This window comes from Triticum urartu, chromosome 7, assembly GCF_003073215.2.
Source record: "Triticum urartu cultivar G1812 chromosome 7, Tu2.1, whole genome shotgun sequence".
Taxonomy (NCBI): domain Eukaryota; kingdom Viridiplantae; phylum Streptophyta; class Magnoliopsida; order Poales; family Poaceae; genus Triticum; species Triticum urartu.
Window position 1 is genome coordinate 23,648,031 of NC_053028.1, and position 14,578 is coordinate 23,662,608.

Sequence of the window (14,578 nt, forward strand, 5' to 3'; positions counted from 1 at the left end):
AGTATTATATAGACCCCTCCTATTACCCTCAAACTTTTCGGGCACTCTTCCATACCCAAATCATTGCCACATGATAATATTCAGGTCAATTTTCCTAGTAAGTCTTTCTTGGGAAATTTCCAAAGTTTCTACCTCGAGAGAAGCTTTGTGAAGTAAGTACTAGCTAGGCTTACCCAAATGATCTGAAAATTGACCAGCGCATGACCATACCTAAGTAACTTACCTACACCAATTTTGAGCTCATTTCATTCATCCAATCTCTCTCACTAGTTTTCCCAAGTTTCTGTCCATAGAAGAGCATTGTGAAGGAAGTACTACTTTGGCATGTCCAAATGGTATCAATTTTCTACAATGCTTTCCTATGACCAAATAACCATCCTCCATAAAATTTCAGCTCAATCAATTCATTATTTTGAGCCCAGCTTCAACATTCATATTTTTGTCCAGCGTGGTATTTTGCAAAGCAAGTACCACCTAGGATCCTCCTTTTGAGCTAAAAATTTGTGAAGACATTCTCCTTAGTAGATGATCATCCTCAGCCAAAACTCACGCCCATTGGCCATGTGCATTTCCCGTACCGCTAATCAAACACTTGGCTGCTAATTCATGTTTGAGCATCGATCGGTCTTCTCGTGAGAATCTTATGTTGTAATTTTCTTCCTAGCACCAACCTGGGGAGTGACCAACCCACTAGACATGCCTAAGACGCCCAGAACACATGGCAACATTACGGTCACGCGGTGACCACGCGACGGCATGCGAGTTTACGCGCTCTAGAGTTGGGGCCCTCGGCCACCGCCCAAACCTCGACGTATCGCCACCAAACCATGTATTTATGATTAAATAGGTCCTTATGTAACTAGAAATGATTTTTGGAAAAAATAAATAGCAAACTATGAGGCAGCTGCAGTTCAAATTTGACCCGCTTCCAACTGAATCGGCGGAAATTTGTCTTTTTCACGAGAGGTGAATCAAAAAATTTTACACCCAACCATTTTGTCAATTGTGCATTAAATATGGCCTAGTATTTTATAAAAATGATTCAGTCCAATTTTGCAAAAATTATTTGGTAGTTCCTTCACAAAAAAACCTCCTTTCGGGCACTCAAAAAATGGAAAATGGTTTTTTCGTCCAACGAAAATGAAAACTTCCTTAGGCAACATTGTTTGCCATTCCAATATGCACCCTTGTGCACAATATGAGATTATTTGAACAAACTATGCCATGAATGTGGCCATAAGATTGATCATTTGGCTTGAAAGCCATTGATCTCCACACATGATAGCTCGTTTCTGAGAACACTTTTTTAAAATAATTGCCGTATTACAAGTTTGTTATTTTTCCTAGGAACTTGGCCACATATGATGACACAATGCGAAGGTTTCCCAATTTTTTGATTTTTTTTGAATTTTTTATGCCCGTTTCAAAATGCGGTCAAAACGGCAAGAATGACCGTTCCTAGCTAGTGGTTGAATATTGGAATTTTTTTGGTGTTTCTCTGATTAAAAAGATACTTATGTAACTAGAAATGATTTTTGGAAAAAATAAATATTAAACTATGAGGCAGCTGCAGTTCAAATTTGACCCGCTTCCAACTGAATCGGCGGAAATTTGTCTTTTTCACGAGAGGTGGATCAAAAAATTTTACACCCAACCATTTTGTCAATTGTGCAATAAATATGGCCTAGTATTTTATAAAAATGATTTGGTCCAATTTTGCAACAATTATTTGGTAGTTCCTTCACAAAAAACCCTTCTTTCGGGCACTCGGAAAATGGAAAATGGTTTTTTCGTCCAACGAAAATGAAAGCTTCATTAGGCAACATTGTTTGCCATTCCAATATGCACTCTTGTGCACAATATGAGATCATTTGAACAAACTATGCCATGAATGTGGCCATAAGATTGATCATTTGGCTTGAAAGCCATTGATCTCCACACATGATAGCTCGTTTCTGAGAACACTTTTTTAAAATAATTGCCGTATTACAAGTTTGTTATTTTTCCTAGGAACTTGGCCACATATGATGACACAATGCGAAGGTTTCCCAATTTTTTGATTTTTTTTGAATTTTTTATGCCCGTTTCAAAATGCGGTCAAAACGGCAAGAATGACCGTTCCTAGCTAGTGGTTGAATATTGGAATTTTTTTGGTGTTTCTCTGATTAAAAAGATACTTATGTAACTAGAAATGATTTTTGGAAAAAATAAATATTAAACTATGAGGCAGCTGCAGTTCAAATTTGACCCGTTTCCAGCTGAACCGGCGGAAATTTGTTTTTTTCACGAGAGGTGGATCAAATCTTTTGACACCAAATCATTTGGTAAATTGTATATTAAATATGCAGTAGTATTTTATAAAATTGATGGAGTCCAATTTTGCAACAAATATTTGATAGGTTCTTCACAAAAAAAACCATTTTTGCCACTCGGAAAATGATTAAAAATAGCTAGAAAGATCAGAAATGCATACAAATTGGTCCTTATCCATAAAATGTGGTCTAAATCTAGTGAAAATTTGTGTGGTGCCCTTTTGAAAATTATTTTTGATAGCTACTTTACAAAATCCCTCTATTTTTAGTACTTCAAAATTATTTTAAACCATTGATTTTCCGAACCAATCAGAACACTTCCCACGGATTGATGACATGGCGTCGATCCATCCATCCATCCATCTCTGCATCCCACATCCATCCATCCATCTTTCTACAGAAAAAAGAAAAAAGAAAACAAAAAGAGATCCCCCACCCGCAGCCCAAACCCTAGCTCAGATCGATCCCCCCGTCGCACCCGTCCTCCCATCTCCGCGCTGCCGCCGCCCCCTCCCGATCCAGTCCTCTCCCACACGGCAACCCTTCCTCCTCACCCGCCGCCGCCTGCCTCTCCCTCTCTGCCCGATCCAGATCGACGATGATGCCCCCCCCGTCGCCGCCCCCTCCTTCCCCACAACTGCCGCCGCCCCAACCTAAACCATCTCCCTCCATCGATTCCACACACACCGCCCCCGCCGCCGTTCAGCCCCGGTGACCTGCCCTCCATGGTCGCGGATCCACTCCAGCAGCAGACAGATCCGCCCTCCCTCCATCACCCCGCCGCTGGCGACCACCACCCTCACCCTCTCCTTCTTTCCCTCCATCACCCAGCAGCGGGCATGCCGCCGAGGGGAGGATCCACTCCAGCATCTCCCATGGCGCCGCTCCTCTCCGGCGACTCCCGCGCCGCGGCCATGGCAGGAGGGGAGGAGCCCGAAACCCTCAGGTCCGTAGCGGCGCATGCCTCGGCGGCTGGTCCTCGTTCAAGGTGGCGACGCGGCTCAGGTTGGCCGGGCACCGCGTCAGCACGCCTGACCTGGCGGCGTCGGGCGTCGACCCCAGGCCGCTACGCGAGGTGCCGACGTTCCGCGACTACACCAAGCCGCTGTTGGACCTCCTGGAGTCCCTCCCGCCCGGCGAGAAGGTGGTGCTCGTCGGCCACAGCCTCGGCGGCGTGAACGTCGCCCTCGCCTGCGAGCTGTTCCCGGAGAAGATCGCCGCTGCGGTGTTCGTTGCCGCCTTCATGCTGGACCATAGGTCGCCGCCGTCGTACGTGCTTGAAAAGGTACACCATGAGCATGGAATGGTAGTATTTCTTGACTACCGGGAGCGTGCTGGCGTCCTTTTCTTGTCTTGAAGTCTAGATTCGGACGCGGAAATAGAAAACCCCTGACCGCCACCAGCTTATTGCTGAACTTTGTAGGAGTACTTTTCTTACTACTGAATGTTTGCTGGCGATCTAATATGTTTTCCTCTAAAACAGTTCATGGAGGGGAGAACGCTGGACTGGATGGACAAGGAGTTCAAGCCTCAAGATCCCGAGGGCAAGCGACCTACTTCCATGCTGTTCGGGCCGCTGGTCACTCGAGCAAAGTTCTTCCAGCTGTGCTCGCCGGAGGTACACTCCGCCCACCCGTCGCTTTGTTCATTACCTGCACGTGAACTTTTCTAAGTTTGCATGCTGTTGGAATCATATGACAGGACCTCACGCTGGGAAGATCCCTGATGAGGGTCAGCTCCATGTTCGTGGACAACCTGAGGCTGCAGCCGCCGTACACGGAGGCCCGCTACGGGTCTGTGCCGGCATCTCCGCTTCAGGTCCATCTTCATGAACTTCCTTTTTCTGAATCTAATCACAAATTCTCAGATGATCAATCTCCTGCATCACTGCAGCTACTGAAGATGATATGATTCTTTTCTTGCACTGCAACTACAGATAGATAATCTTCTTGATTTTTTCTTATTGCACGCAGCCGTGAGAAGTTTGCGGAGCTGAACTCCAAGCTGTGGTACCTCTGAATCTTCTCCATTGGTAAAAGTAAAACTAGGATCCTCATTTTCTATGCATGCAAGACACCTTACTATTTATTTGTTTATTTATGCAGTAGTGATAGGCATACCAAAAACATAGCAAAATACCCTAGCACTGCAATGTGGCGTGTTCAGAACAGTAATAACCTTATAGATTAATAACAACACTGGTACAACTTTGTGCATGAGAGAAATGTGCTACCCAAATCATAAGCACATACCACATGTACAACTGCTACCCAAATGAACTATGGCAAGGGACATAAACACCTGTAGTCCCCTGTTTCTGAGATTGTTCTATGTCAGATTCTCAAATTAGATCCTTAGGAATGGATGGCTTGTCAATTAAGTTAGGATGGCTTGTCAATTTAAGTTAGGATGCCACCTTATGATTGAAAATACAGAGAATCACTGCATATTTTATCCAGAATCGTTGCTATAGTTTTGCTTATGCCGGCTCCTACCGTAGTTGATAGATGATTATGATAGTTGCCCAGTAATTTAAAGGTTGGCCTGATCGTGGTTACATCTTCATTCCCTGAATTGTTTGCCTGGACTCACAGTTTGATGTATGCGATGTGTGTTTCTGTAGTCATGCCCATGATGTGACTCTTCATGTTCTAAACTGATCTTTGTACATTTGAAATCAATGAGTGTAGGTGTGATCTTTGTACATTGTGAGGTTCAAAACTAATATCTCCTCTAGGAAACAAATATTTCACAAGGCATGCTCTGCTTTGAGTTGGTTCGAATTTGAATGGTTCGCCGTGTGTAGGTGTGATCTGAATTCTGAATGGGTCTTTTGGCAGGTACATGAAGGCCGGGAGCGCCAACGCGCACCTCACGCATATTTTGACTGATTCATTGTTGGTGAACTTGCTGGTATGCATGTAGATCATGGTGTACCAGCTTTGCAAGGGCACCATGACCTTGATCCCAGCAAGTGGAAGTGTTCTCTTCTCTTTATCAACCAAAGGCACTTTCTTCTCTCATGGATGGATGGGACTCCATCAATTTAGTATCAGTTTAGGTGTTAGTATGCTGTTGATGCTTGTGTTGATGCCATGCTTTTTGTCTTGTCATGTGTTGATATTAACTGGCAGCATTATCTCCCATGATTGCTTGCTTGCTTGCTTACTCTATAACCTGTACTGCTAAAACATGTTATCCTACTCCATGATGCTATATCATTTGCAAATACTCCTGGACATCAGCTCCCATCATGTTGCATTAGCTATAATTTGTACTGCTAAAAGAGGAGTGTAAACTGGAGTAATTTTTTCAGCCATTATCTTTGTTTTCTTTTGGGCGGATGCTCTCCACTGGAGTAGAGCTGGGTACTGCATCTCTTTTTGCATTCCTTTTTCAGTCAGTGCTTGAACATTTTTTTAAAGATGAATTGGAAAACTTCTGGACAGAAGTACATGGAGTATAGTTGTAACTTCTTGCAGTATAGCTGTAGCAGTCCATTAGGAGTAGTTTTGCATCAGTAGCATTAGGAGTAACTTCTTGCAGAAAATCTTTGACACATATTGTCATGCATAAGTAGCATGTTTGCTTGTTTTGGAGCAGCGATTAAACTACTCCATGTCAAATAAACCTTGCTAGGTGAATCTTTTCCATTAATTAAATTTGTACTGCTTGGAGTAGCCTGCTTGGAGTACTTCTTTTCATGGAGCTGCTTGCAGTAATTTCTGATTTGCAGTCAGATTAGCTTGGAGCAGTAGCATTGCTTGCTCTGCTATTCTCTTCTCTTCTTTTAATTAAAATTAACTAATCCTTTAATAAAATTAGCTAAAACTTTCCTAGTTAATTAAAAATAACTGAAACTATTCCTTTAATGCTTGCATAAACTGTTTTAAAGATGAATTGGAGTACTCCTTTAATGAAGGTTTTGTGTAGTCTATTGCTTGCATCAGTACTTTTAAAAATAAATGAATTATTTCATTTAAGTGTACTCTAGACAGCAGTAGTATAGCACTTGCTGCTGCTGTTAAGCTTGCATCAGTACTGGTTGCAGTAGTATAGGACTTGGTTACTGCTGTTAAGTTTTTCTTTCTCTTCTCTCTTCTCTTCTCTTTGTCTGCTGGAGTAAACTTTTCCAGTATACTCCTAGGAGTAAACTTTCTGTGCTGGAGTAGGAATTGCTCTCAGGAGTAGCAGTAGTGATTTGTTTAACAGCAGCAACGACAGTAGTGCATATCAATTTATCATGATGACAACAGTAGTGCACACCAATTTGGAACTGATTTGTTGCTTCTCCCCTGCATATCAATTTATCATGATGACAACAGTAGTGCACACCAGTAAGTTAGTCTGATGCTAGACTAGACGCCTCTTTATGCAAGTTTATTGTCATGTATATTTATATGTATAAAGTCGAATCAAGTAGTAACATGTGAAAAACACTTGCACTGGTGTATGTAAGGAGTCAAGTACATGTTTGTTATAGCAGGGCAGAGTAGATGTTTGTGTTACCATCCAGTCCACTGACAACATGTTTCTGTTATTGTGGTTCTTGCTTAACTCACTGCCATCTACATTATGTTCTTTTTTTATCATCTGTCGAGAAACTATTGTGATGATTTGATGCCCATCTGGTGACTATTTATGTCTTTAGTGTCAATCGATGTTGCATAATCTGATTTGGACACCTAGGTTCTTGCATGGTTCTTAGATTAATTGTTCTGTTTTGTTGTTAGCAAATATTGCTTATATTAAGACTATAAACATGTGACTATTCCTCTCATTTATAGGAGTTCTGGGCTGAAGACATTCGAAGAAGCCCGAAGCCCCAATCAACAACTTGCTTTATATATTACTGAATTTGTAATGCTAATATTCTTGAGAAATTTGATGTACTGCTGAACATGCTGGGAATTTGATGTATATTTGCTCGCTAAACTTGATGTATACTTGCTTGCTGAACTCAGAATATTACTTTTTATTCACTTGAAATTCATTTCTTGACTAAAAGTGGCCAGAAAAAGAAATAGATAGCCCAAAAGAAAAATGGCCAAAATGCCTAGTGGACCAAATCTATTCGGGCTTTGAAAAAAGGCCTAAAATATATTGGTTGGAACAAAGGCTGAAATTTGATAAGAAATGGACCGTTGAAAGGCCGGGGCCTAGAAAATATGGTCCAGGCCCAAAAAAGAAATGTACAACAAAAGACATCAGTCTAGAGAATCGAAGTGTTGGGCCAGGCCCATGTAGCTAGCGAAAATTAACAAAAAAATAAATATTAAAAAGGCCGAATTGTTGGGCTAGGCCCATGTAAAACACCTAATCGGACCGGGCTGAATCTTGTGCCACATCAGCTTGCCACGCTGGATGCCTACGTGGCCTGGAGAGGTTGCTAGTGACCAAAACGCCATAGTGGACATATTTTGGTCATAAACGTTTGCGACCATTCTAGAAGAAAGGTCGCTATAGTCAGTTTACGACGCCCAGCCTTTGACCTTCTGTTTTTGGTCACAAAAAGGTCATAAATGGAAATTTGTGACCATTCAGTGACCAATAGTGGTGGTCATAAGTTGACATATTTCTTGTAGTGTTGGTGATGGTGACTAGAGAATTCTGTAATCACTATCTTATCTGGAAGATTAACTCCCACTTGATTCAAGCGATTGTAGTACTCAGACAATCTGAGCACATGCTCACTGCTTGAGCTATTCTCCTCCATCTTTTAGCTATAGAACTTGTTGGAGACTTCATATCTCTCAACTCGGGTATTTGCTTGAAATATTAACTTCAACTCCTGGAACATCTCATATGGTCCATGACGTTCAAAACATCTTTGAAGTCCTGATTCTAAGCCGTTAAGCATGGTGCACTAAACTATCAAGTAGTCATCATATCGAGCTTGCCAAACGTTCATAACGTCTGCATTTGCTCTTGTAATAGGTCTGTCACCTAGCGGTGCATCAACGACATAATTCTTCTGTGCAGCAATGAGGATAAACCTCAGATCACGAACCCAGTTCGCATAATTTCTACTAACATCTTTCAACTTAGTTTTCTCTAGGAACATATCAGAAATAAAAACATGGGAGCTAAACGCGAGCTATTGATCTACAACATAGATATGCTAATACTACCAGGACTAAATTCATGATAAATTAAAGTTCAATTAATCATATTACTTAAGAACTCCCACTTAGATAGACATCCCTCTAATCATCTAAGTGATCACCTGATCCATATCAACTAAACCATGTCCGATCATCACGTGGGATGGAGTAGTTTTCAATAGTGAACATCACTATGTTGATCATATCTACTATATGATTCACGCTCGACCTTTCGGTCTCGGTGTTCCGAGGCCATATCTGCATATGCTAGGCTCGTCAAGTTTAACCTGAGTATTCCGCGTGTGCAACTGTTTTGCACCCATTGTATTTGAACGTAGAGCCTATCACACCTGATCATCACGTGGTGTCTCAGCATGAAGAACTTTCGCAACAGTGTATACTCAGGGAGAACACTTATACCTTGAAATTTAGTGAGAGATCATCTTATAATGCTACCGTCAAACAAAGCAAGATAAGATGCATAAAAAATGAACATCGCATGCAATCAATATAAGTGATATGATATGGCCATCATCATCTTGTGCTTGTGATCTCCATCTCCGAAGCACCGTCATGATCACCATCGTCACCGGCGCGACACTTTGATCTCCATCGTAGCATCATTGTCGTCTCGCCAACTTATGCTTCTACGACTATCACTACTGCTTAGTGATAAAGTAAAGCATTACAGGGCAATTGCATTGCATACAATAAAGCGACAACCATATGGCTCCTGCCAGTTGCCGATAACTCGGTTACAAAACATGATCATCTCATACAATAAAATATAGCATCATGTCTTGACCATATCACATCACAACATGCCCTGCAAAAACAAGTTAGACGTCCTCTACTTTGTTGTTGCAAGTTTTACATGGCAGCTATGGGCTGAGCAAGAACCGTTCTTACCTACGCATCAAAACCACAACGATAGTTCGTCAAGTTAGTGTTGTTTTAACCTTCTCAAGGACCGGGCGTAGCCACACTCGGTTCAACTAAAGTTGGAGAAACTGACACTCGCCAGCCACCTATGTGCAAAGCATGTCGGTAGAACTAGTCTCGCGTAAGCGTACGCGTAATGTTGGTCCGGGCCGCTTCATCCAACAATACCGCCGAACCAAAGTATGACATGCTGATAAGCAGTATGACTTGTATCGCCCACAACTCATTTGTGTTCAACTCATGCATATAACATCTACGCATAAACCTGGCTCGGATGCCACTGTTGGGAACGTGGTAATTTCAAAAAAATTCCTACGCACACGCAGGATCATGGTGATGCATAGCAACGAGAGGGGAGAGTGTTGTCTACGTACCCTCGTAGACCGTAAGAGGAAGCGTTTATCAACGCGGTTGATGTAGTCGTACACCTTCACAATCCGTCCCGATCAACTACCGAGCGTACGGCACCTCCGCGTTCAGCACACGTTCAGCTCGATGACGTCCTCGCCTTCTCGATCCAGCAAGAGGCGTGAAGTAGTAGATGAGTTTCGGTAGCACGACGGCGTGGTGACGGTGTTGGTGAATAACAATCTCCGCAGGGCTTCGCCTACAGGGCCGGCCCTGGGGGGGCAGGGGGGCGACAGCCCCGGGCCCCCAAGCTCCAGGGGCCCCCGTCAGGTAGAACATATCGTATTAGACATGATCTATTAGGACTTGTATTAGCCGCAACGGCCTAGCAGCCACGCAGGGAGTCCATGAGATCGCGAGAAATTTCTGCAGCCGTGAGTTTCCTTCTGATGGCGAGTCCTCACGATCCCTGTCCCAGGCCCCCGGACGCGAGGCGAGGTGCTGCCGTCTGACGAACCGCCGCCGGGGTGCAGCAGGCCGACCAACTCCGCTTCGCTCTCTGGTCTCCAAGCGCTGGACGCACACGCACGTCGCGGAGCTCCTCCTGCCGGACCCAGATAAAAATCCATATTGTGTTATCACCGAGATCTGACCGATCCAAGGTTTGTGATATCTACAGTTTATCACTCTCCTTGTACTAACTAGATTTATAATGAGTTCACGGTTGCTGGTCTATTGCACTGCGTGGCTCGATTTAATTTGCTCCGCCACTTGATCATGATGCATCTCGTAAGATTCACAAACACAGGTCTAGAAGAACCCCATAATTCTTGCCCTGGCATTTCCCCCTGTTCCATGCATGTAGCGCCGGTCAATTGTCCTATATTAGCATTTTAAGTGTACTGCGAGGACTTTAGAAACGAGAATCTACGATAATTAAGTAATTTATCTTTGTATATGCATTCATGCATATATAGCTTTGCATTGTTCAAGCTTTCATATGAAGTTTAAAAAGTATATGTGTCGGGTAGCAAAAAAAATTTGACATAAAAATTATTTTTTAGATGAATGTACAGGTTTATTGGTTACATTTCATACATATATATCAATTATTACTGCTATGCTATTTTATATGAAAGGGCCTTGAGTTTTATGTTCGCCCCGGGCCCCCAAAATCTCAGGACCGGCCCTGTTCGCCTAAGCACTATGAAAACTATGACGGAGGATAAACTAGAGGGGACGGGGTAGCCGGCACACGGCTTGGTGTTTCTTGATGTGTCTTTGGTGCTAGCATTGCCCCTCTATTTATATGTTGAGCCCTGGGGTCGAAACTTGGAGCAAAAGCCTCCTCAAAGTCGGTTTTGCCCGAAACGCAAGAGTCCCACTCGGACTCCAGGACCAAACGCCACAATCCTTGGCGTTTGGCCCAGACACCATGGGCTAGACGCCAGGGTCTCCGGCGTTTGGCCCCATGGCCTCTGCAAAACTCCTTTTGCACCGACTTATAGCCTCGTGGGCCTGACCCCTTGGCCTAACCAAATCATCCAATATATGAATCTTTACCTCTGGAACATTCCGGAGCTCCTCCTTATGTCCGTGATCTCATCCGGGACTCCGAACAACAATCGGTTACCAACATACATAACTCATAAATACTATATCGTCAACGAACGTTAAGCGTGCGGACCCTACGGGTTCGAGAACTATGTAGACATGACCGAGACACTTCTCTGGTCAATAACCAATAGCGGAACCTGGATGCCCATATTGGCTCCTACATATTCTACGAAGATCTTTATCGGTCGAACCGCATAACAACATACGTTGTTCCCTTTGTCATCGGTATGTTACTTGCCCGATATTCGATCGTCAGTATCTTAATACCTAGTTTAATCGCGTTACCGGCAAGTCTCTTTACTCGTTCTGTAATACATCATCCCGCAACTAACTCATTACTTACAATGTTTGCAAGGCTTATAGTGATGTGCATTACCGAGTGGGCCCAGAGATACCTCTCCGACAATCGGAGTGACAAATCCTAATCTCGAAATATGCCAACCCAACAAGTACCTTCGGAGACACCTGTAGAGCACTTTTATAATCACCTAGTTACGTTGTGATGTTTGGTAGCACACAAAGTGTTCCTCCGGTAAACGGGAGTTACATAATCTCATAGTCATAGAAATATGTATAGGTCATGAAGAAAGCAATAGCAACATACTAAACGATCAAATGCTAAGCTAACGGAATGGGTCAAGTCAATCACATCACTCTCCTAATGATGTGATCCTGTTAATCAAATGACAACTCATGTCTATGGTTAGGAAACATAACCATCTTTGATCAACGAGCTAGTCAAGTAGAGGCATACTAGTGACACTCTGTTTGTCTATGTATTCACACATGTACTAAGTTTCCGATTAATACAATTCTAGCATGAATAATAAACATTTATCATGATATAAGGAAATATAAATAACAACTTTATTATTGCCTCTAGGGCATATTTCCTTCAGACGGTGGCTGCTGTAGAAGCCTCAACGACCATGGAGTTGTTGGCCAATGCAGACTCCCGCGCCTCTGCTTGCCTCCACCATCGCCTTCCGCGCATTTCCTGGGCAGCTCCATGGTTGTGGCCATGCTGGTGCGGCACCCTTGCAGCCAGCGAGAGTGACATCTACTGGAGTTAGACATCAGCGTGCACTTGAGATGGCAGCGACGTGTGCGGGTGGCCAGCTTGACAGGCACTCCATATGGTGTACAATCAATTCTGTAGTGTACGTATTACTTGCACAACCGTACTCAGCGACCCAATGATGCATTGCTGCACTTACTGTGCAGGAGTATTGCATTGTTTCTTACTTTGTTTGCATCAGGTTAGTCAATAAATCTGCGCAAATCAATTCCTGCAACAAAGTCCAGGTGGCAGTCGGCACGGACATGTCATCCCTGAGCTTTACTCCCAGGTGAGATTCAGAGGCAGGTTTGCTCTATTATGGTTGCAGATTTGATTGTGAGAATTACAAGATTAGACTGGTTTGTGAAGCAAGAAGTTAATTCGACATGATAATATGTATCTGCTAGAAGGTCTATTAATCTCCGTTCGACCGTATCCCCGGCAAGCAAGGTAGATCATGTATAGCTTGCTGCTCTGAATCTATCTAAGTACCGTGATCATGTAGAATACACAGAACTAGGGTTTCTATTTTGTTTATGCTGAAGAGAAGGTGGCTTGACACTTTATTTCTAGCTAGAGCACTCTTTTCTACATAACACATTTGATCTGACTAAAAAACATGTCTACAATACCATACTGTTATCAGCCATCATCTAAATGCTCTATCATACCAGTGGAAAATAGATTAGCCTGTCTGATATGCAGTGCCTTATGGGTTGCCTATCGCCACTTCAATTACACCATTGTGTTGTGCCAGTATGTTTTCCCTGTCGCAGTCATATGGATATATTTTTTATACTGTCTAATTTGTGTCACAGAGCCACCCGGGTTATCGCACCATACTTTTTTCCATGATTAAGTCACCGCTAAATCATAGAGTAGTCATGTGCATGGTTAAGTCACCGCAAACAGTTTATTGTGCTCATTCTTCTATCCTTTTATTGCCTGCAAGTAAAAATATGAATAACGAGATGAAACGGCCCACAAAGGATGGGGTTTATCCGCTGATCATATACACGGTTCTGGAAATCGTATCGGCAAAGTTGTACTCAACTGTCTGCCTTCAAGTTCTTCTCCTATTGTGAGTGATGTGGCCTGCGTTTCTACGGTGTCAGTCAAGAAGCTGAGAACCTCACCCACATTTCTTTGATGGCAACTGATGCGATCCAGACCATAGGTATCTATCCATATGATGTGGTATCTGACTGCTCTGAGTGTGACGAGTTCCCTGGTTATTGATCATCTAATTATATGGAGGACAACTACAGTGCAAGCCGCTTCGATGCTGAAGACTTTCTCTATGACCAGAATGCTTGATCCTTCAGCCACAAGAAGAAATTGAGGCCCTTTTGGTTTATCAGAAGCTTTTCTTAAGTATTGTACTTAGCTTGGATGCCTCTATGAGGGTGTTCCGAATTAGTGCAGTGGGCAGTAAAGTCGGTTCTGTGTTTCTCTTGCGGTATTTCTCCTATGACAGTGCACTAAAAGTTCCTTCACATCATGTACCAGTTAAGTGTTGGATCCAGTGTTATGTAGCTATTCTGCTTCTTCTGCTTGACACTAAGGTCAGTTATGTGTTTTTTATGCCATGAGATTTTCTGTAAGGTGAACCTTCTTCACTGATATAGTCAAGCATAGTCCTAATCAAAGACAGTTTGGAATCATATATCACAAAGGGAAAAAAAAGATGCGGTTAAACATGCTAAGGTTGGCCCACAACACACACGTTGGGACCCGGCACTGCGTACCAGTAGGTTAGGACATTGTTGTTCAATGCAGAGGAAATCGAGGGATGAGATTGCAGAAAAAAAAAAGAGAAGAGGAAATCCATCATGTAGCTCCTTATTGGTCCTTCCTAGCCTGTGTCATTTGGTTTCCTAAATTGCTCTGCTCCTCAGTTGAACTTTGTGTGGTTTGTTAAGCTAGCGAAGGTTGAGGTTTTGATTTCTAATGTAATATAGATCTTAGTATGGTTTAAGTGAAGGACACAGCGATGGCCTTAGAAAGGATCTACTCGATGTGTCATGCTTGACCTTACTCATCATCACCTAGGCCTTAGAAAAAAGGCTTGGCATTGCATTATTTGCACCTATGAAGTGAAGTGGTGCATTAACTGAAGAATGCATGATGTGTTGTATAGATTTCATGTGGTAGTAAGCTATTTAGCAGATGCATATGAGCTGACTATTTGTGGT

The 14,578-nt window shown here is 43.0% G+C and overlaps 1 protein-coding gene across 1 annotated transcript in view; it reads left to right on the top strand.

The window, feature by feature from the left end:
- The window catches only part of LOC125518208, a 47,113-nt gene that overhangs the window by 32,442 nt on the left and 93 nt on the right, over nucleotides 1–14,578 (top strand). Inside the window, exons 2-6 of the mRNA XM_048683128.1 lie at nucleotides 3,144–3,597; nucleotides 3,796–3,930; nucleotides 4,014–4,130; nucleotides 4,851–4,912; nucleotides 5,153–5,225. Of these exons, the coding sequence (XP_048539085.1) occupies nucleotides 3,144–3,597; nucleotides 3,796–3,930; nucleotides 4,014–4,130; nucleotides 4,851–4,912; nucleotides 5,153–5,225 (841 nt within the window). The remainder of the gene's footprint in view (nucleotides 1–3,143; nucleotides 3,598–3,795; nucleotides 3,931–4,013; nucleotides 4,131–4,850; nucleotides 4,913–5,152; nucleotides 5,226–14,578) is intronic.